The sequence below is a fragment of the Microdochium trichocladiopsis genome (assembly GCF_020744255.1).
Source record: "Microdochium trichocladiopsis strain MPI-CAGE-CH-0230 chromosome Unknown B0I36scaffold_17, whole genome shotgun sequence".
NCBI lineage: Eukaryota > Fungi > Ascomycota > Sordariomycetes > Xylariales > Microdochiaceae > Microdochium > Microdochium trichocladiopsis.
Genome location: NW_025763560.1, coordinates 312,689 through 332,789, shown reverse-complemented (window position 1 = coordinate 332,789; position 20,101 = coordinate 312,689). Strand labels below are relative to the sequence as shown.

The window sequence follows — 20,101 nt, the reverse complement described above, 5'->3', positions numbered from 1 at the left end:
GAAGCTTGCCGCAGCTATCTGCAAATAGGCGCGGATCTATACAGGTCTTGATTGCGTCCAGCGCGTGGAGATATGCGTCGGATTCCTTGAGCCAGTAGTCTCGGAATGGGATTTGGTCGCGACATTGCTGGATCTGGACCTCAGAAAGACCCGAGCGAAGGATTGCAGATCTCAAAGCTTGGGAATTCGGCTTAGGACTCAGCTCGACCGACGGGGTGCGACTGGCTTGACGCTGTTGAACTTCGTCGAGCCGTGCACATAGGTCGCGCACCTCAATAGGAAGGCTCTTATTAGACATACTCGTCATGCAACAGGGAGCTTGTGATTTTCCTGGGTAGAGTGCCGAGCCAGAGTGTCGAGTGGGTAATAATCGAGGATGCCCACGTCTGCACCCTGGCAGCGCGCCACCCCCTGTGTCATCGCGCGTCCGTGTCAGCAGAGGCTACCTCTAGCTACCCCGGGACTTGGTACACTACATTAGAGCAACTGCGTCGCGGCACGAACACCATCCTGCTTGCATTAATTGTACGCGCTTGCGTGGGTACTTGCCTTGGTTTAGCTACTTGCACGTGCTTCACAGGCTTCCTTTACCAGCACAGCGACCCCGCAGAACGGAAAGGTGGATGGTAGTGTGCTGGGAAAACTCTCGACGCCCTGGCGGCAGCACGCAAACCATGATCAAGCACCCCTTGCAGGCTCGTTGCGGTGCACAGCTTAGCTTCTACATGATGAACCTCAACAGGATAGAGTCATTGGCCACGTTGAAGATCACTACGTGAAGCATCAGTGGGAGGGAGAGATCATCATTCGTAAGACCCAATCCTGTACACGGCAAGCTCAGAGCGAGGAACTTATGATGTAAGACCGAGCAAGATTTGGTGTTCTGCAAGTACCTCAAATATATTGTCGAGGAAGTCCTTTCGCGCCAGCCCGTCGGCAGGGCGGATGTCACGAGTCTTTCGCGTACCCCTGGACTTCTTGCATGCCGAGCCGGATAGAATGATCCTGCGTTTGAAGACAACGGACTATAGAGGTCTTCGCGTGTCTCCAGTGCTCGTAATGCGTATTGAGTGGCCGAGCTGTAGCTCCGCGCCTTTCGTCGAGGAGGGTGGTATCCTGCCGCCGCCAGCCGACACTGCCTGTCGGCTACCAGCAGGGATGCTAGGACGGCTACCAGGGGCCTATTCCGCCAGTTATCATTGCGACGGTGGCCTGCTCGAGGCATGCGCCGTATGGTCGGTGATTATGACTGTAAGGCGAGTAACTCGTCCAGCAGCTGAAGGTGCGCAAACGGCTTTTAAGCGCCTTTTCTGGCAGTAAGTGAGGGTGGCCCAGCACCGAGACATTCCACACTGGACTGCAATCGATAACGGCTCTCATGACAACTTGCCCGCGTAGGAGCCATTTCCTGCTTGTGCCACTTTCGTCGTGGCCGAACCGCGGTGTGGGGCGACGTTAGTGCAACTTCCAGCCAACTCGCCTGCGTGATCATAGCTTGACCAAGATCTAGACACACCCGTCTGCTTCCCTGTACACGAGCGTGCATGTGAGACGTCATCCAGAGACCTGCCCCTCGCCCTCGCGGCCGTCATACAGTCTACGTGCGGAACCATGACGATATGCCCGACGTGATTCGCGAACAACTGTACGCTGAAGGGCAGCAGTCGTTGGAGCGGCAGAGGAAGCAACAGCATTCCGCCCTTGGCAGCTATCCGCCAATCAACATCACCAACATTCTGCCGGCGCAAACACCCCAGGCATCGGCAGATTCTCTGCCAGAAACGCCGGAATCCGCTGCAGTGACATGCAAACCAGCCCGTCTTAACATCCTAGGGTTACGAGACGTACCCGTCAAGCGATACTGCGAGTGGCAGTGCTCGTAGGTCGGCGACGAAGCTTTGAAGATGGAGGATCGCAAGGCGTGCGACCTCACACTGACCGACGGCCTTGACCTTGAGCAGTTGTATGGAGATCAAGATGCAGGGTTGTATGTCGACGGCGGAGTCAAGAGGGGTGTTGCACGGAGATTCATCAGCGGTATTGAGGTCTGGGCTGAGCAAGACGATGGAGTTTAGAGTCTAGGAAACACTACTATTCTATCTATGCGTGCTCCACAGTGATGCTGGCGTTCCGAAAGTGACCCTCGGCACTGGACGCCCTTGTGCCCACCGTGTCCACGCACCACTCCAGGAACGCCCCAAAGTCTTGCCGGGAAGGTCCTCACGAAGTTGCCAATGTCGCTTGATGAAAGCCTTCGGCTCCGCAAAGAACTCCTCGATCGGGTTCAAGTCTGGCGAGTATGGCGGCAGATAGAGCAGTTCGACGCCAGCATCGGCACAGAGCTCCTCGATTTGGTTCGAGCGATGGAACGAAGCATTATCCATGACGAGAACCGACCTCGGCTCCGGCCACCTACCGCAATGGGGAAGCAGCTGCTCCAGGAAATCTTCAAACACGACGCTATCGGTTGAGCCTTGAAAGACGCGTGAGAGAACAATGCCATCTTGTGCGTACGCGGGAAGAATCTGGTATCTTCTGTCGCGGTGGAACCGCGCAATCTGGACAGGCGTCACGCCATATGGAGACCATCCAGTGCGCCGGAACCCAGTCCGCTTGTCACAGCCAGATTCATCAATGTAGACCAAATGGTAGGAACAGAACTCGAGCAGACGGTGGAGGTAGAAGTCCTGCACATCGGCGCTTCGTTCTTGCGCAACACGACGTGCGACCTTCTTCGACCATCCCATCGCCCTCAACGTGAACGAGCAGGCCATTTTATACTTTTTGTTCGCCACCCCTCATAATACCGCCGCCAAGTCCGGTCCACGTGACAACAAACACAAGACATCTATGCCCCTTAATCAGGACCATGATTACCGCACTGTCTCCCCTGCACCGCGATCCCTGTGCAGAATGTCCCAGAAGTATCTGTTTTGTACGCCACAGTCTATTGATCGACATTGTTAAGTTGTCCATCCCCGACAGAAAGAAAGCCCATCGATGGTCAGCGTACGCAACAGCCGTCCCCTGATGAAGGCCGAAACTCACAGAGACCAACACCGTAGCTGCGAAAGTCGCTAGAATTGTATCACAATCCAGCCTTTGATGTCCGGGGAATCGTGACACGGTAACGATTCCACTTGGTAGTGCAACGACCGTGGTCAGCCGGCCATGCATCGTATGTTGGGATCGATGTGCTCTCAATATATTTCGAGCAATGTTGCCTTAAGCTGCAAATTTTCTTCCGGAAGTTCTACTGATCGAGAGCTCATAGCTTTGTGGGGTTATGAATGACACCTACAACTGATTGACAGGGCTAAAGTGCCGGTGCAGCCGCTTATGCAGGATTACGTGAGTTGCGAGAACCCCCTCTTTCTTCTTGGGGCTGAAAGCCTCGCCACTTCCCAATGTTTGCTTGCGAGGCAAGGGATGGATGAGCCGGGATCCCCAAGAGCATCAAACAAATGTCCACGCGGACAACAACTCGGGTGCCAACCACCACGGCACTGGTCGTCCCGCGCAAGATGGCACCGGCCGGCGACATCCGGACTGTCGCGATCGACTCCATCGAGACGGTGGCCGACATCAGCAGGACCGTCATCGTCAAGGACAAGAATGCAGCCCCTTTCTGTCGCACGCTGCGCGCTGTCTTGTGGACTGTGAAAGGGCATCTCGAAAAGCAGCGTGACAGCCTCGTTGAGGTTGGGAACGACAAGAAGAAGCTCAAAGGGCTCTTGAACAACCTCGAGAGACTCTGTGCTTGGCAATCATCCACCTGGGCCGGGCAGGCGAATACGTGGCCAACACTACAAGCGGCCAGATTCGCGGCAGGAAAAGCAGTCCAGCCGCGTGTATGCCAAACCGATCCTTTGTTCAGAGTGTTGAAGCTATGCCTCGCCGGGGCGAGACGAGTGGTGTGTTCTTCACCATGGCCAAGTAAGATGTCTCTGGGGGCCGAGGCGTTCCGGGAGCTCCAGAGAGCCCTGTGTGTGCACCATCACCACAGGCAGCAACGATGGTGATTTGAGCACCAGCGAAAATATCTTTGATGTAAGGAATCAGGGCTGCTTTCTCCTTGTCGTTCTTCTGGTCGATACAGATGCGATCTACCCAGAGCCACTCTATCCCCAACGCCTTGGCCAGCTGTGCAGCATCTCGTAGAGTGGGGGCATAGCTTCCTAGGCCCTGCTGAGCTGCGCTGCGGCGGTGCGAGCGTCCAGGGACCGTCCCCCAGACATATGGGAGGACAGCAAAATCTCTCCAGTTGCTCAGTGCTTCGAGTCTGCCGGTGGAGGTGTTGATTACCCTGAATAGGCTCTTGTTGCAGATACTAGCAAGACGTGCAGTTACGTCTTCCGACTCCTGTCGGTGCTGGTGAGTGCGGGTACAGCAATTGAACCATGATTGCAGCATGTTGAGGTCGGCATGAGGCTGGGTCAACAGGCGAAAGCTGTCAAATGCCTTGCCTAGTATATCAATCTTCCATGATCCCACAGCCGACTCAATGATGGCATTTGCTGCTTTGTTCTCTGCTTCTTTGTTCTCTGCTGCTTTGTTCTTCAACGTTTCGTCTTCTGCCGCTTCTTTCTTCGCTGCTTTGTTCTCTGCTGCTTTGTTCTCTGCTGCTTCTGGGCCTGATCCTGGGGTATCTCGAAGTTCTCTTCCACTTGATAGTGCTACGTCACCATCTCCAAGCGCATCAGGCAACTGGTCTCGCGCACTTTTGCTTACCCCGCGATCGGAAAGCCCGCTGCGCTTCTTCCCCCGTGTTTGCGATATCTTAGCTGCAGGGGTTACTGGCGGAGCGATCTTCTGGTTCCTCTTGAGCTCATGGAACCAAACGCAGAGCTGTCCGCTGTGCACGAGCCTGGGCGCGTCAGCCTGCCGAGCCGGGCTCGCCCATACGAGCTTTGGGCGGATGCAGCAGTGCTTGTCCTTTAGGGCGTCCTCGTCGCCAGTCATGCGGGCGCACGCGGCGACAAGCTGGCAGAGCTGGCAGCGCGTCGACCTGCGCTCGACAATCTTGAGCGAGAAGTCGTCGATGTAGACGGATCGCTCTACCTCGAAGTCTGTGGCAGGGCGCGCGGCGTGAGCCTGGCGGGCGTCCTCGCTTGTCAGCCATGGCGCAGTGACAAGAGACTCGAGGTCAAGCGCTGCACATGAGCCGCAGAGGTGGTCCGGAGGAGGCATAGGGAGCCGGGACATGACTTCCTTTGCCACATGTGCCGCGCTGCTGTAGTCGTATGTTTGCATGCTAAAGCAGGTCGCGCGAGAACACCTTGAACACGAAGTGGCTGCTGTGAGGGTGGCAGCACTAACTAGTCTAGATCTGCAGTATGCAGCACGTTTCCCCTCTTCTGCGGGTACTCCTCCCGTCTAGTGGTATCGACGGGAAGATCTTAAGACCGTACAGACGGCGTGCCAGTGACGCAGTTAGCGACGTTTATATCGCTGATACCGCTGAACACGGCAAACGCGACATGGTCAAAGTCTTGATCGGTCACTTACGGCTTGAAGACGTACTGGCTGGCTGATGGCCGCACAAATTGGACTTTCTTGCTGGACTTGCCGCGATAGACAGACCAGAGCAATTAGTCGCACATCGCGCACGGATAACGTGACCTTATTTTACTGGACAATATTCGGGTACGCTGTCGTCATTACGAAGTGGTAGCATTGTTGAGGCCATAACCATTCAGCGGGGGTAGGGTAACCAGTCTCAGTATAGATGCCATCATTCAAAACTGCCAAACTCTTAACTATGGTCTAGTCCAGCTTGCAAGCAGCTCTTGGGGAATTGCTTGGAGGCCCACGAGTAAAGTTCTTTGTTCCATAGAGTACCCAGATGCTATTCCAATCAAGCTCAAGTGGCCCGAGGCAGCCAGGTGGCTGTCCTTGTATCCTCGACCTTTGTTTTGTAGTCATCTAAACAACCATCCGAAACTTGAGCTTGTTCCCATTGACAATCTCGTCCTTCTTCGACTCGAGCTCTTTGACGTCCCAATTGACCACCACGAAGCGCGCCTGTAGCCACTCTCGTCGCTCCCTTGCAAGCCACGTCATCCAGTGCGCCGGCAATTCGACCTCGTCCACGAGCCACTGGTGCAACGGTTTGGGCAGCCGGGTGCCCAGTTCGGTCTTGATACCGCCAGGATGGGCCGCGATGCAGATGAGACCCTGGTCGGCATAATCGGCGGCGACATGCTCAGTCAAGCGGCACACGGCGAACTTTGCCGTCTGGTAGCCGCTGGCGCCCTCGCTGATAATCACAGCTCCGAAGCTCGTCACATTAAGGATTGTCTTGAGCGAGGCAGACTTGAGGACGAGAGGCAGGAAGGCGTGCGTGAAAAGATATATGCCGCGGACGTTGACCTCGAAGTTCATCCACCAGTCCGCCGGGTCCGTGTCGACAAGGGGCGTCCATTCGGACGAGTAGCCGGCGTTGTTGATGAGGAGATCTACGGCGCCGAATGCCTCGCCGACCTTCTTGGCGAAGCGCGACACGTCCTGTTCAGAAGTGACGTCGGCGGTGCCGCTAAAGATGACGGGCTCTTTGGGCCGGCCAGCATCACGAGCGGCCTTCAGCATAGCTGAGACCACGTCATCGAGACTGGAGCGCGCGGTGATGGCAATGTTGGACGCGCCGGCTTGCGCAAAGGCGATGGCGGCAGCGCGGCCTATACCTTTCGAGGCACCCGTGATGACGATGGTCTTGCCTGAGAGGTCGGCCTTGAGCGGGTCGATTTCTGCGTAAGTGTCGTTGTGCATCTTGCCAATAAAGCGGACGGCGGCTTCTGCGCCGGTGTCGCGAATAGCTGCCGACATACTGATTGTGTAAGGAATTCCGTTATGGTTGGTTTCGGCTTGGGTGTCAGTGGTCGAATGTCTGACTCTGGGAGCCCGTCTCTGCCGAGGTATATATATGGAAGCTCGTCAGGGCAATGGCTGTGCGGACTTAGTGACGCCGATATGTCCGTACCCGCTATCACCGTACAGCCCGTCATAGATCGAGGTCTAGCTAACCCCGATGTAGATAGATGGAACTCGTCGCCTTCGAGTACAATAATCACTATTTAAAAAGAGTAATACCGATATATCCATACCCGCTAACACCGCATAGTTCGTCATAAGTCCAGGTCGTGCAGATGGACGGAACTAGCCTCTTGGCGGCAGGCACCCAGTGGTCAAAAAGAGATAGGACCGGGGGAGGTTCCCAAATGCCAAGACCCTAATCGTTTGCTGCCCTATCATATATTCACCAATAACTCCATCAGGCAGTAAAGCCAGTATATCAGCAATTGATTGGGCAAGGTTTAGTCAGCGGGCTTAACCTTATACCGACGAGGACTAAGTTAGTTCTTCTAAATATGTGCTCAGAGCCACGCGGCTCCGGTACAAATATTATGGAGAATTCTCAGGGATTAGAGCCAATAGTATCAGACCCTATTGGAAGTACACTGAAAATCCGCCAGGAGCTCACTGTTGCTAAAGTACTGGTGATGTGCCGAGGCAAAGTGAGCTTCCTTCTGATCATGAGAAGAACAACCACCCAAGGGGAGTTCATCGCCTACCAGATTCGGTGGTATTGCCAGCGAGGCTCACTTAGGCGGGACTTAGTCTATTCCCAGACTTTTTGGGGCCGGGCAGTTTTGTTGGGGGAGCTAGCAACGATAGCACAAAAACAGTATCGCTATAACCATGAGGGAATGTCTAATTAGGGCATTCTCATTTGAATACACTGCTGCTCAAGATGTGAAAACATGAAATTAAAAATATGACGACGACTGCTTGGATAGGTATCCGCTTCTCTGTCTGTCTGCTCTGGACGACCATCGTGATGCAATCAATTTATGGAATGGTACTTTACTGCGCAGCACCCTGCTGACTAATCTACCCCACCCCAGCACGGTACCTAGCCGGAGCGAACGAGCCCGAGAGGTATCTATGTAGTAGAGTTAGCTATGCCAGAGGGTGCGAGGAAGGCCTGATCGGGTATAGCAGCGGCTAGTTACGTGCTCCTATCCTGTTCATATTCTGCATAATCCCTTCGTCTAACGTAAATGCATAGCGAGTGGGCCAGCATAGCGAGTGGGCCACCTCCATCACTTCACTAGAATTCCATCTTCTAACACATCTTACTCAACAACCAGCCATGGAGACCCCTTCTAAAGATAACCAATTGAATCTCGCTCTTCAAGCTATGGACCGTGATCCTTCCCTTTCTATACGCCGCGCAGCTGCAATCTACAACGTCTCTCGAACAACGCTTACCCGCCGCTATAAGGGGACGCCTTCTCGACGCGATAGCCTACCAAATTCGATGAAATTAACAGAGCTAGAGGAGCAGACGATTGTCGACTATATTCTCGACTTGGATGCGCGAGCATATCCTCCTCGGCTAAGTGAGGTTGGAGAAATGGCGAATCGACTGCTCGATAAGCGGGCTGCGCCACGCGTCGGTCCACGATGGGCGTCAAACTTCGTTAAGCGACAACCACAGCTCCAGACGCGTTTCTTTCGCAAGTACGACTACAAGAGAGCCCAATGCGAGGATCCCGACGCGATAAACGCGTGGTTTCGGCTTGTGCGGAACGTAGTCGCGAAAAACGGCGTAGCGGACTCCGATATCTACAACTTCGACGAGACAGGCTTTCAGATGGGCGTTATCGCGACCGGGATGGTCGTTACAAACGCGCGAAATACGGTCGAACGTTAAGATGAAGCAACCAGGTAATCGGGAATGGGTTACGGTAATCCAGGGCGTTAGCGCGACTGGATTCTACGTCCCGCCGTTCGTAGTATTTGCCGGCAAATATCACCTCTCGACCTGGTACCAAGATAACGCGATTCCTCGCGACTGGAGAATCGTAACATCCGCAAACGGCTGGACTACAAACGAAATTGGTCTAGATTGGATTCGACATTTCGATCAGCACACAAAGTCGCGAACAAAAGGCGGTTATCGCCTCCTCGTCCTCGACGGCCACGAAAGTCACCACTCGGTCGAATTCGAGCTCTACTGTAAGGACAACAACATTATTACGCTCTGTATGCCTCCTCACTCGTCTCATATACTCCAGCCTCTCGATGTTGGCTGTTTTGGTCCGCTGAAGAAAGCATACGGTCGGCAAATTGAGCTTAAGATAAAGGCGGGTACAACGCATATCGGCAAGGAGGACTTCCTCCCCTCGTTTTTAGCGGCATTCCAGCAGACAATGACGGAAAAAAACATCCAGGGAGGCTTCAGAGGGGCGGGACTTGTACCCTATGACCCTGAAGCCGTTTTATCCAAGCTCGATGTGAAGTTCAAGACGCCAACACCCTCGAGGACGCCTCGGACGTCACCGGAGCCATGGACTTCCCGAACGCCCACCACCGCTATGGAAGCCCGTTCACAGTCTAATTTCATCAAACGTCGGATCTCTCGTCACCAGGGAAGCTCTCCAACGTCAATTATTGAAGCAGTTGAGCGGTTCACGAAGGGAGCAAAGGGGATCATGCACCGGTTCGCCCTAATGGAGGCAAGGATGAAGATGCTTGAAGACGAGAATGCAGTACTTAGTAAGCGCCGGAGAGCTAAGAAAACACGTCTCCGGAAAGGCCAGAGCATGACTCTAGGCGAGGGACAGGACCTTATAGCCCAGAGAGAGGTGAACACTCAAATAACACAGGAAACGCAAGAAAATCGAGGTCATGCAGGCGGCACTACGCCAACGCAGCGCCGCTGTGGTACCTGCGGGATGACTAGCCATAATGCGAGAACTTGCCAAATAGTTACTCTAGGGTCTGAACTCGAAGATAGCGATTAGTTTATATCAATTCAAGACGTTTTGGTTTTGCTGACGAGGTTTTGATTCTCGAGATGTGGTGGGGGTGGCCCACTCGCTATGCTGGCCCACTCGCTATGCATTTACGTTAGTAATCAGGACCGATAACCGCTAAAAAAAACCCAGGTACCCAGGTGACTGATGGGTCAGATGCATGGCAACTGAGTATTAACCATAAAACAAGCAACCACGGGAGATCTCTATAGAATTCCGCTAAGAAGAAGAAGCCCTAGTATCTTTCTAATCGTGTACTTGACCAATTGCTTAGGGCACAGTCACTCAAATAAGCGTAATGATATCTCTTCCCAGAGGCACGACAATCCCAAAGGATTTTAGGTCTTGCCTTCCGATCAGAACTGAGCCCACAACCAGCCGGTCTGACGGTTAACCCCGGAGTCTGGATCGTGACACAAATGCAGGCTCGCATCGGCCCCTTCCGCGCAAGATATACGACGCATATTCAGGGAGGCAATAATCCAACCCTAGGAATGCTCGCTCAAACTATATGTCAATGTGGATATACTGCCAAAATGAGTAGATTCACACTTATTACTATGAAACTCCACTGTTGTCGTGCAAATCGTGTTGGTCGGGGGTGAGTAAGCCTGGCGCCAAATTCCAGATTCTAAGATACCGAAGTTTTCTCGGCGGACTCGAGCTTTCCGTGGAACACGGCGAGTTACCGCCTAGCGCACAAATGGTAAACTAAGCATCAGTCGAGCATAGCGTGCAGCAAGCAGCAAGCAGCCTGTCCCTGGTCAACCGGGCCAGGGCGAAGAGGCCGTTCGTCGACAACATATAGGAACGATGCTTACGACCGGGCGTCTCTACTCTGGATTCGCCGTCACAAGCAGGGTAGACGCGCAGTTCCAGCAGCACGTGGCAGTGATTGTGGCTATAAAAGTGCGAGGGAGGGAGATCTTATTAAATCCATCTTCATAAAGGGCGCCCTGGGCTTCAGCCCTGTTCGATTGCAGGACGTGAGAGTCCATTAGCCTCTCGAATCCAACCTGCCAGAGCTCTCCGATAATACACCCAAACATCCGACTTTCAGTGTATCCTACCGAGCAAGTCCTATGGACTATCGTAAGGTCGAAACCCGGCCGATCCACATAAAATTTGATAGAAGGCATTCATAGCCCCAACGTTCATGCTAGGCTGACTGAACTTCTATAGGAGCCTTCAGCGGCCTGTGCCTGGGTTACAATCACACCAATACCCCCAGCCCTTCCAGCACTTCTTTGCTTGGCTGGAGTTCGCGAATCTTCTCTTGTTGTTTCACCCTGCCGTCGATGGGGTCGAGGAACACGGCTTCGACAGATCTCGCCGCGCATACGTCGCTAAACACTGCATACGTTCCTCCCGATGCCTTCTATTGCAAGCCCAATGGACTCGTATGCTTCAAACAATCGTCTCGTAGATGAGTATCCTAAGGGTGCCTCCACCGAGTGGCACTCAGCATTGCTGCTAGATGGACCTAGGCCGCCACGCCGAATAGTTGTTTCCATCAGGATGTAAAGGTCTCTTTTCCGTTGCCCAGTCACGAAACGCCTTGTGCCGCTTTTCCGAAGGTTTCATATGCCGTGGTAAATATGCTGTAAGAGTCTACTGCGCATAATATGGTCGAGACTTAGAGTCGATCTGCCGACGGCAACCACGGCGTGCAACTCCTCAGGCGCGATATAGCAGGATTCACTAACCAGAATGACATTTTCGTCGATACAATGGGTATAATGCTTCGTTGATATCTACCTCAAAGTTCTGTCTACCTCGCTGGAGACAATACTTCACGATTTGTCGCGCTTGCCAGTGGCGATGAATCTGCGGCGTGGAGACTCTCCGAAATATGGATGCCCTTTTGCCTCCACTCCTGGATGTAAGAGGGGAAAGCTTATCGAGGTCTTCGCCTGAGGCGTAGCTAGCCACTCGAGCAACTGATGTGGTACAGCATGCTCCGACTCCGAGCTGGATGCGGAGCGCCACGGCTGCCTGACAGCGATAAACGGCGTCAACCTCTTTCGTCGTTTGCCTGGACTGTCATTCGACTGGTAGTAGCTCTCGAAGTAACTGATGATCGCCCTCGGCGTAATCTCAGTTGCAAGAGGGGGAAACTTGCCGCGAAGGACAAACCACTCCGCCACCCTGATATCTTCGCCACAGTCATACCAACAAACGTCCTCAGGACTTGTATCAGGCCTACAATCATCCGGTTTGTTGTCATAATCGGACAGCCTTAGAAACAGGACATCCTGCTTGCCCCACGTATAGTCATCCATCCATTGCAGCATCCCAGCCACCCCGGACAGGAGATCCCTTTCCACGGCGCCGCTAGGAGAGAACGCATTGATACAGGTCGTATTGATCTGCCGTAGGCTTTCAAGGCCCTTGTCGTTCTTGATCTCTGCTACTTTTGTCGACATGCTCAGATGCCTCAGCATCTGAGCGATATCGCAGCCAATGAACCCTAGTCGTCTTAGCGAGGGAAGTTGGTTCAGAAGCCCAGTCAGGTGGAAATCGCGTGGTATGGTCCAACCGCGACGATGCTCAAAGAGATGGCGCCATTGCCGGTTCCGAGGGGCGCTGTAGGGGTCGGCGTGGCTGCATTTGGACAGCAAGATAACCTCCTGTATCATCCTCACCTCCTCTTTTGGAAGTCCCGTCAAGCAACTTTCGAAGTTGCGGAGTTTAGTAGCATTATCCGGCTGAAACGAGACGTAAACGGTCTGCAGTAGATGTGGATTGAGGATATGTCGGAAAGTACGGCATGTCCAACGCAGTCGGAACAGATGGCTTTGTCGCTTGCAGAGCTGGCGAACTAGGGCCTGGCGGTGAAGGTTATGGAATACTGGAAGCTGATCATGAAAGTGGTCAATGATTAGAACGAGAATCTCTAACGGAAGCCCGTCCATGATGGCGAATCCATCACAAAACAGGTAGCATTTTACGAGTCTGGGACTGGGAAGTGTGGAGGCTGCGAGAGATCGCAAATGCGGACTTGAGAGAAAGTAGGACATTACTGCAAGCTTTTCTTCAGGGGCAGCACTTCCTTTGTGAAATGTTTGCTTTGGAGTATGTCCCAACAATAATCGAACAACGGGCGGATCCACAAACATGCATCAACTATCCTCTACAGTAGTGACCACAATCACTGTCCACAACAACTTTATTGAGATGATTTGCGCACGGGCCAGATTGACCCGGTTGTGGCTTAGGACTGTGTGAAAATTGTTTAGCACTATGTATCGTTAATAAAAAGCTCCACCACCCCTCCATTTCTGGCTTTCGCTGGCCGATTGCTCAGCGATCCATTATGCGAGGCGCCCCAATCAAAAAATGGTAGCTCACTCAGCTGCAGATGCCTTCTGAGATTGAGCCATTTCAATTTCGGACCGCCTCATAACTGCACAGTGGTCAGGTCGCAGTCCCAGTTCCATTTCGAACAGTACTTCATCTTATACGTTCAGTCTCTCCTATTTTACAATTACTGTGGGAATTCCGCCTGTAGCTAAGACCCTTTACTAAAGATTGCAGGTAAGTCCCCACATGCTGCTCACTAGAGACCGCGGAAAAGTAGTCAACGTGCCATGGAACCGTATGGAGCATTGTGGAACACTTCAGCTCCGCCCGATGCTTCGATCACGCGTCACAAATGAGCCTAAGCACAACACCGCCTAGGTCCCTTTTGCCACTTCCGACGATTCGCCAGATTATGTCGCTACAAAGTTGCAGTCTGGAGCGGCACTGTTTTTCTTGATTCTGTGAGCACGCAGACTCCTATTCATCTGGACCTGCTTGGGACTCGTTCGCGCACGTGCTCGGCACCACATTTGCTAAGAAGACTTCTGCAGCTTGAGTCAATGGCTTAGCCGGCTGGAAGACGACTGATTGTTAGGGGCATTTCCATGGACCAACGAGATTACTCATCAGATTGTCACAAGGTCCGTCTTACTTCATGTTGTCTGGATATACCCAACAGAATCGCTGCGTTCATCAATATAAGGCGGAGGCGGGCTTCAGCCCTCCAGCATTGACTGGGAGTAGCTGCCATGGTCTCACACATGTTTCGAGCAGAAAGGTTGACATACAATAGCAGCGGAGTCACCGTTGTCCACTCGCCTCTCAGGGCGTGGGCCCCGCTGGGACAGGTCAGGCTGCTTTCGTGGTGGCCTACTGCGAAGTGGCGGAAGAATGGACAACCACCTTCATGGTGATGGTTCTCTGCAATCTGGGATCTATGTCAGGCGGCAGTCTGGCCACCGGCGCTGTGTGACGTGAGATGCATGTCTCATGCGTCCACTAGTCTTGGCAGATTGTTCATGCTCTGTGGCTGCAAGCATGCCTGCAGTGTGCTGCAGGAATCCTACCATCGGCGGTCAGGCTCCCGCATGGGATGGTAAAGACAGAACAGGCGCTCGATGCCCAACGAGACTTCCTGCATGACTCAGCCTGACAGTTCTCATATATCTAGACTCTGCTGGAGCCATGCTTGTTTTCAGTGCTCTTGTCCTGGCTCTTCAAGCCAGTGTCTTAAAGGCTTGCCACTCTTTATCGCTACGAATGTTATTATCATAACGAAAGGCAGGTTCGACATGATCTGCATTCAGTGCGTGCAAGAAGAGGACTCCTGCTTGTGCTCGTTCTTCGACTTTCGGGCTGCTGCTGGAGGTATGTTTCGGCAGCTCATCCTGGGAGTGCCTCACTCTGCAAATAACACATGCTTACATCTACCAGAATACGAGGACGAGTCAACATCTTCGGGCGATCAACTTCTTTTGCAAGATGTCCTATTCTCGCCTGCAATAATTGAGACCATCGTCACCAAGTGTTATTCCAGTATGCTGACACCCGCGCCAGGCCATGCTCGAGATACTGTATCTCAAAGCTTTCTGATCCACGACGTGCAGAAAGATATGCTGGACATGGTCGAATCATCAGTCTCGACGGTTCAGCAAGAGGGCGTTCCGATTTAGAGCGCACAACCTCTTGGCGTTCCACAAGACGACACAATTCAACCACCCAGCACATCTACAGCGCCTGTGGAGATAACTTTGAGCTCAGATGAGACATCATCACCGACTACAAGATTTACAAGACATCCGCTGCCACCGCTTGATATCAGTCGCAGCCCTGACGGGAGATTTTATTGCCCGTGGAAGGATTGCACGAAGTCCTTCCGGATCAGCAGTGAGACGAAGTAGGTGCAAACACAACTCAGACACAAAGCTTCATTGACTAAAATGTGGCAGGAAATGTGTGGAGAAGCACTTCAAACCGTACGAATGCGGATACTGTACGGAGCGTAGTGCGACGAAGAGAGATGTGGAGAAACATATTGAGACGCATTCATCCACTCGAACAATGATCGGCTGTGAATCTTGCGGTTCCACATTCACATCAAAATACAACCTGCAGAAGCATGAGAAGAAGTTTCATTGATTTGGGCTGGAAAGCAACTAGATTGAGACTCGTCTCCAGTACCTGTTAGGCTGCTTCACCACAATAAAAGTCATTCGTTTCAAGGTCTGGCCATGTGAAGGGGCTTCGCGCAGGCCTCTCAATTTGCCAATCGTTCCCTTTCTATCTGTCAGGTGTACACGTAGATACCGGACTGACAAGCCAAGTCCGTACGCGTGTGGTCTACTCACGAGAAGATTTCATCTTTCCGAATCCCGTCAATGCCTTCCTCGTGCGCGGAGTCTGCGATTAGATATTACAGCACATAGTTTTCTGATTGCTGCTATCCAAGTCCAAAATTTCATCAGTCTATATCCCAACAATAGGTCACCTACGTCACAGAGTCTGGTTTGCACCTTTGGCGAATCCAGATTGCGCCAAGGACCGCTTGTGGTGGGAAGGCCTCGCAGTGAGGCAGGCTGGCATGCCACGTCATGTGCATTATCATGCAATGCATGCGCGCCTTGCAAACTATTCAGAACTTCCTTGCTTATATGTGCAGTTGCATCATCATCATCATGTAGGTCTACAACTACAACCAACAATGACGTGGAGTATGCCACCATGGACGGGTGAAAAAAGGCGTCGAACCACACGCCATTAATATATTCATTTCGATTGCCCGGTAAAACCCAGGTGTGGTTCGACTACAGCCTCACTGACAACAACCGAAGCTCCAAATTTAAATTCGAGACTGCTCGACAGCGTGTCCTTTAGAATCCACTGCCTCAAATATGGCGCAACAACACCCTCGATCTCATCGTTACCGTCGTCTTCTCAAGCGCTTGTATGAAGCCAGCTTTCTACTGCAGAGACTAGGCCCTCCCGCGAGACCTCACACAATAATTCACCATGACCCCCTGAATGGATTGGCCACCCAGCAAAGGTTTTTGAAAACCCTCGCCTTCATGATTGACTTCAAGAAGGGCGGCGATACCACTGCGGCCATCGCAGTCGAAGAGACAGTCCAAGACCTCAATTTTGTGGTTGCCGTCAATGATCAGAGTCAAAAGGAAACAGCAAGGATGGTGCTCGAGAACTACTTAGACCAGCTGGTCAAGATTTTTGCGCTTCCTCCGGAGCAATATCATGAGCATGGAGACACAATTCTGTTACGCCGCGTCGCTCCCTTTAGCAAGATCAGACTCAAAAAGGAGTTGAAACTCTTGCAATCGACTGCCGACAAGTGTATCAATTCTCTCCATGACTCGCAATCGAGCAGCGGTATGATACCATATCTCCCCGGGTTGGTCTTGTCGGCTCTAATCTTATGTGCACAACTCAAGGACTGATCAATTTCCTTCGCCTCCTCGGTGCCGACACCGCTAAGAACCTCGTCTTGAGCTGCCAAAGGGTTTATTCCGCGGAGAGGGACCCAGTGCTCAACGAAGCACGACATTTCGGTCGCGATCCTGAAGATGGGAGCAATCCTCCCGCTGGCGTGGTGACCTTCAAGAAGCTGGTCCACTATGTTCATCGCGTTGCAGCTCACCTGCGCTCAGTCAAACGCCTCATTGACGATGAAGCACGTCTGAAGCCTCTGTTAGAGCGCTACCGTGTGACAGCTGTGGGCTCTCGGACCCCGAGTCCACGTCCGGAAGTCGATTCTCTGATCACGATAGATGGAGTCCTCAGACGGATCTTGCCAGCCAACGATCCGAGGCATGAAGCCATGGCGACACAACTTGAGCTGATCGATGAACAGACAGGCCTCGAAGCGTGGATCCAGGACCGCTTCGCGCCAGAGGAGGCGGACAAGGGCAGCATTCACTGCGAGGTACAACTCCTCGAGCATTTCTACCAGAATAAGCTCAGGTTCGTAAGGGATGACCCGTACGTCGCTTGCAGCAAGCCTTCTTGCGTCTGCTGTGAGCTATACCTCCGGCACCATCCATTCCAGTGTGCTCAGCTCGATACTCACGGGCGAGTGTACCCCAACTGGGCTCCGCCGCTCCTCGCGGAAGGGATCAACGACGCCGCCTGGCCTGAGCAGCGGCATGTCCTAGGTGAGATTGCTCATGCCCCCGGGAATCTCGTCATCTCGCGCTTGGAACGGCTTGGTATTAGCGCGCGGAACGGAGCGCTCTTCGACTCTCTCGATGGGAACACAGTCTCGGGGGTTGGTTTTGTCGAGTTCGCTGACGAAACGGATCTGAGTGGAAGTGAGAGGGACCCAAGTGGTAGTGAGGACAGCGATTCTGATCATTCAGGCGGTGCTCTGCTGTAGTTGCTAGGTCGCAAGAATGTTGGAGATCAGGCAGTGTGCATTAGCTGTTTCCCAAACAGTCCTCGGTGCACACGACATAAATGGAAAAGCTGTAAACCGATGGTCATCCACATTCTGCTAGGCCTGTCGTGATTTTGGTTTCATAGAGGTTCCGTCCAAATTAATAAGCACTACGAGACGACCAATTTATCTGTGGTACTGTACCCCAGGGCGGGGTTTTTCTTGGCTACAGTATTTAAGGCAACCCCGCCTTCATCTGATTGATTACGTACCCACAACCGGCCCCCAGTCCAGTGCTCCCCCCTCCATTTGCTACGGCGTTCTGCCAATGTTGCGAACGTACTTTTCACAAAGGAGGCCGGAGTAACAAGTTGGTTTTCGTGTTCTGACCATGTTACTGCTTTCTACTCAATTACGGCAGCGCTATTCCCGTTGCCCATGACTCGATTGCGCCAAGGCAAGCATTTACGAGCAAGCTTTTGTTAGCTTCTTTGTCTGCAAATGCAGCCCTCGATTCCTATCCTCGCCAACTCCGCGAGCACACCCGTACTGCTCTCTTCTGCAAAACCTGAGCCTCGAATCACTCAGTGCCAGATAGAAGGGCCACAGTAAGACTGCCCGACGGTGACGGGTAACGGTCAGCTCATTGTTGTGGGGGCTACGGGCTTTGTGTAGAGCCATCGCCCCCCGCCCCCCCCTAACCAATTCCGCGCATTGCTAGATCAGGCCGAACATCTTAAGGATGACTGCAACAGTTCCTTCTTCGCCATCCACATCCCCAAGGTAGCCAATCCATCCATCTTCAAATCGAGCAAATGCAACTGGAGTGTCGAGAAGGTTGATTTCAGACCCTGGCGCGAGTGACTCCACGACGGAGCGATCTGAGATCGCATACCACGCCATACTGGGATCGACATCCTCAAGAAAGACTGCTTTTTGACTGTATGAGGAGAGAAGCCCGGTCGTGGTGCGAGGGAGCGCCTCCTCATTCAGATACAATGTCGTGCGATAATAGGAACCAGCTCTCCAAGGCAATGCCCACTTCGCTTGCATGTACCTTTCTAAGTCGTCCGGTCGTATATCGGCACTGAAAAAGCCACCATGTATTACGATGCCTCCCTTGCGAACATAGGCTACTAGCTTCGTGGACACCTCGTCGTATTTAGGGTGGACAATCGCCGGATTTGCTACTAAAATCCCCTGTGGCGGTGCTTCGTGGTCGAGATGCTCTAGAGCCTCATGAACGGTTGATGCCCAGCTGACATTGGAACTGGAGGCAAGCGAATGTAATAAAAATTCATGGCTTTGCTCAATGGAAGCCCGTTGCGATTGAACCAGCAAAGATAGAAGGAGGATTTCCGGAGTATTTGTCGTCATCGTGCTCGGAATCGGTGGGGAGGCAAGACAGTGGACGGAGAGGTGCTGGGGTCACGAGAAGTAAGTCCGCGCATCGAGGAGTCAGTTGGAAATACCTGTCTCTGAGCCTGACACTCCTTGAAGATGGTCTCCGAGGATGATGGGGTGAGTCTTGTAAATAAGGTTGCCGCGACAGCTAAGTCGAGGCACCCAGATTCCGACACCTCCACAGCACCAAAACCCACCCAAAATGAGTGCCGTTTTGAGGCAATTGCGAGTGCATTTGAGCAGTAAAACGAGGTCATATTAGAGTTCTATTTGCCACTGGAATATGCAGTCCTCAAAGGGTACTACTGCTGCCTCCTGGGCCTCTTTGAGGCGCTCCTGTAGGAGTGCTTGGCTGCGCTTGATGGCTTCGATGTTGATAAACCTATCATTGGGGTCTTGAGGCGCGACTGTCACTTGTTTCTTAGGCTTCAATCGTTTAACTGTAGCCTCTAGGTTTGTCACTCTTGTCTGCAGTAGGGCGACCTCATAGGTATTGTCGGTGATGCCTTTACTAAGCTTCCTGAATAGGAGCCTAGCGGTCGGGTTTCTTGTGAGGTCATACCCAGCCATATTGAAGGCATCTCGAACGTCACTTGTCTGCTGTGGTGTCTTTATTGTGGTAGGCCTTGAAGCCCTATAAACGTCATTGAAGTGGACTGCTTGCTTCTGCGCTGGAGGAGTAGTAAGCTTGACGACGAGGGAGCTCTTCAGAGGTCGCCACCTTGAGACTGGCCATAAGCCAGTCACCCTCCATGATGTCACAATATTGTGCCTTTTGAAGCCTTCGTAACGTGCTCTCGCATAGCAAATAAGGAACCCAGTTTTACCTATGGGGTTACTATCGTTCTGGATATGAAGCTGTCGTGCATAGCGTCTGTAGGCTGCCTTCAGCGGCGAGAATATCGTCAGGTCGAGAGGTTGAAGGACATGCGAGGTATGCGGCGGGAGGTACAGTAGGTGGATCTTATGCAGGAAACACTCATACATGAAGTCGTCGGTGATATGGCTACCGTGCCCGTCAATAACAAGGAGGCGCTGTTGGTTCTCGTCGTTAGGCTTCGTCGAAGGGATAAATACCTTCTTTAGCCCATGGATGGCTAGCTCGTTCGACGTCCAGCCGTTGCTTTGGGCAGTGAAGGTCCATCTCTCGATAAGTCGGAGTTCTGGCTCATTGTCAGGAAACCACTGT

The 20,101-nt window shown here is 52.7% G+C and overlaps 7 protein-coding genes across 7 annotated transcripts; 2 read left to right on the top strand and 5 right to left on the bottom strand.

Annotated features, from left to right (window-relative positions):
* Nucleotides 1–3,873: 3,873 nt before the first annotated feature.
* B0I36DRAFT_370269 (heterokaryon incompatibility protein-domain-containing protein) lies at nucleotides 3,874–5,205 on the bottom strand (the record flags this gene model as incomplete). The annotated part of the gene is made up of 1 exon (XM_046159887.1): nucleotides 3,874–5,205. One exon carries the CDS (start codon nucleotides 5,203–5,205, stop codon nucleotides 3,874–3,876), a length of 1,332 nt encoding a protein of 443 aa, XP_046004203.1.
* A 451-nt stretch (nucleotides 5,206–5,656) lies between these two features.
* Nucleotides 5,657–6,878, bottom strand: B0I36DRAFT_341946 (putative oxidoreductase). Its single transcript, XM_046156047.1, has one exon. It carries the CDS (start codon nucleotides 6,823–6,825, stop codon nucleotides 5,926–5,928), a length of 900 nt encoding a protein of 299 aa, XP_046004202.1. The 5' UTR covers nucleotides 6,826–6,878; the 3' UTR covers nucleotides 5,657–5,925.
* Nucleotides 6,879–10,783: 3,905 nt separating this feature from the next.
* B0I36DRAFT_341940 (uncharacterized protein) lies at nucleotides 10,784–11,168 on the bottom strand. Its single transcript, XM_046156046.1, has one exon. It carries the CDS (start codon nucleotides 11,159–11,161, stop codon nucleotides 10,976–10,978), a length of 186 nt encoding a protein of 61 aa, XP_046004201.1. The 5' UTR covers nucleotides 11,162–11,168; the 3' UTR covers nucleotides 10,784–10,975.
* Nucleotides 11,169–11,293: 125 nt separating this feature from the next.
* Nucleotides 11,294–12,897, bottom strand: B0I36DRAFT_58197 (uncharacterized protein). The gene is made up of 2 exons (XM_046163053.1): nucleotides 11,580–12,897; nucleotides 11,294–11,422 (listed from the first exon to the last, which is right to left on the bottom strand). Exon 1 carries the CDS (start codon nucleotides 12,839–12,841, stop codon nucleotides 11,615–11,617), a length of 1,227 nt encoding a protein of 408 aa, XP_046004200.1. The 5' UTR covers nucleotides 12,842–12,897; the 3' UTR covers nucleotides 11,294–11,422; nucleotides 11,580–11,614.
* Nucleotides 12,898–13,950: 1,053 nt separating this feature from the next.
* B0I36DRAFT_58174 (uncharacterized protein) lies at nucleotides 13,951–14,847 on the top strand. Its single transcript, XM_046163052.1, has 2 exons — nucleotides 13,951–14,492; nucleotides 14,559–14,847. The coding sequence occupies exons 1-2, from the start codon at nucleotides 14,243–14,245 to the stop codon at nucleotides 14,795–14,797; spliced, it is 489 nt and encodes a 162-aa protein (XP_046004199.1). The 5' UTR covers nucleotides 13,951–14,242; the 3' UTR covers nucleotides 14,798–14,847.
* A 1,183-nt stretch (nucleotides 14,848–16,030) lies between these two features.
* On the top strand, nucleotides 16,031–17,331 carry B0I36DRAFT_210257 (uncharacterized protein; the record flags this gene model as incomplete). Its single annotated transcript, XM_046148898.1, has 2 exons — nucleotides 16,031–16,505; nucleotides 16,568–17,331. Coding segments are annotated over 2 exons (1,239 nt in total), but the record flags the coding sequence as incomplete, so codon positions are not given.
* Nucleotides 17,332–18,225: 894 nt separating this feature from the next.
* On the bottom strand, nucleotides 18,226–18,894 carry B0I36DRAFT_257578 (uncharacterized protein; the record flags this gene model as incomplete). The annotated part of the gene is made up of 1 exon (XM_046151025.1): nucleotides 18,226–18,894. A coding segment is annotated over one exon (669 nt), but the record flags the coding sequence as incomplete, so codon positions are not given.
* Between the last annotated feature and the right edge of the window lie 1,207 nt (nucleotides 18,895–20,101).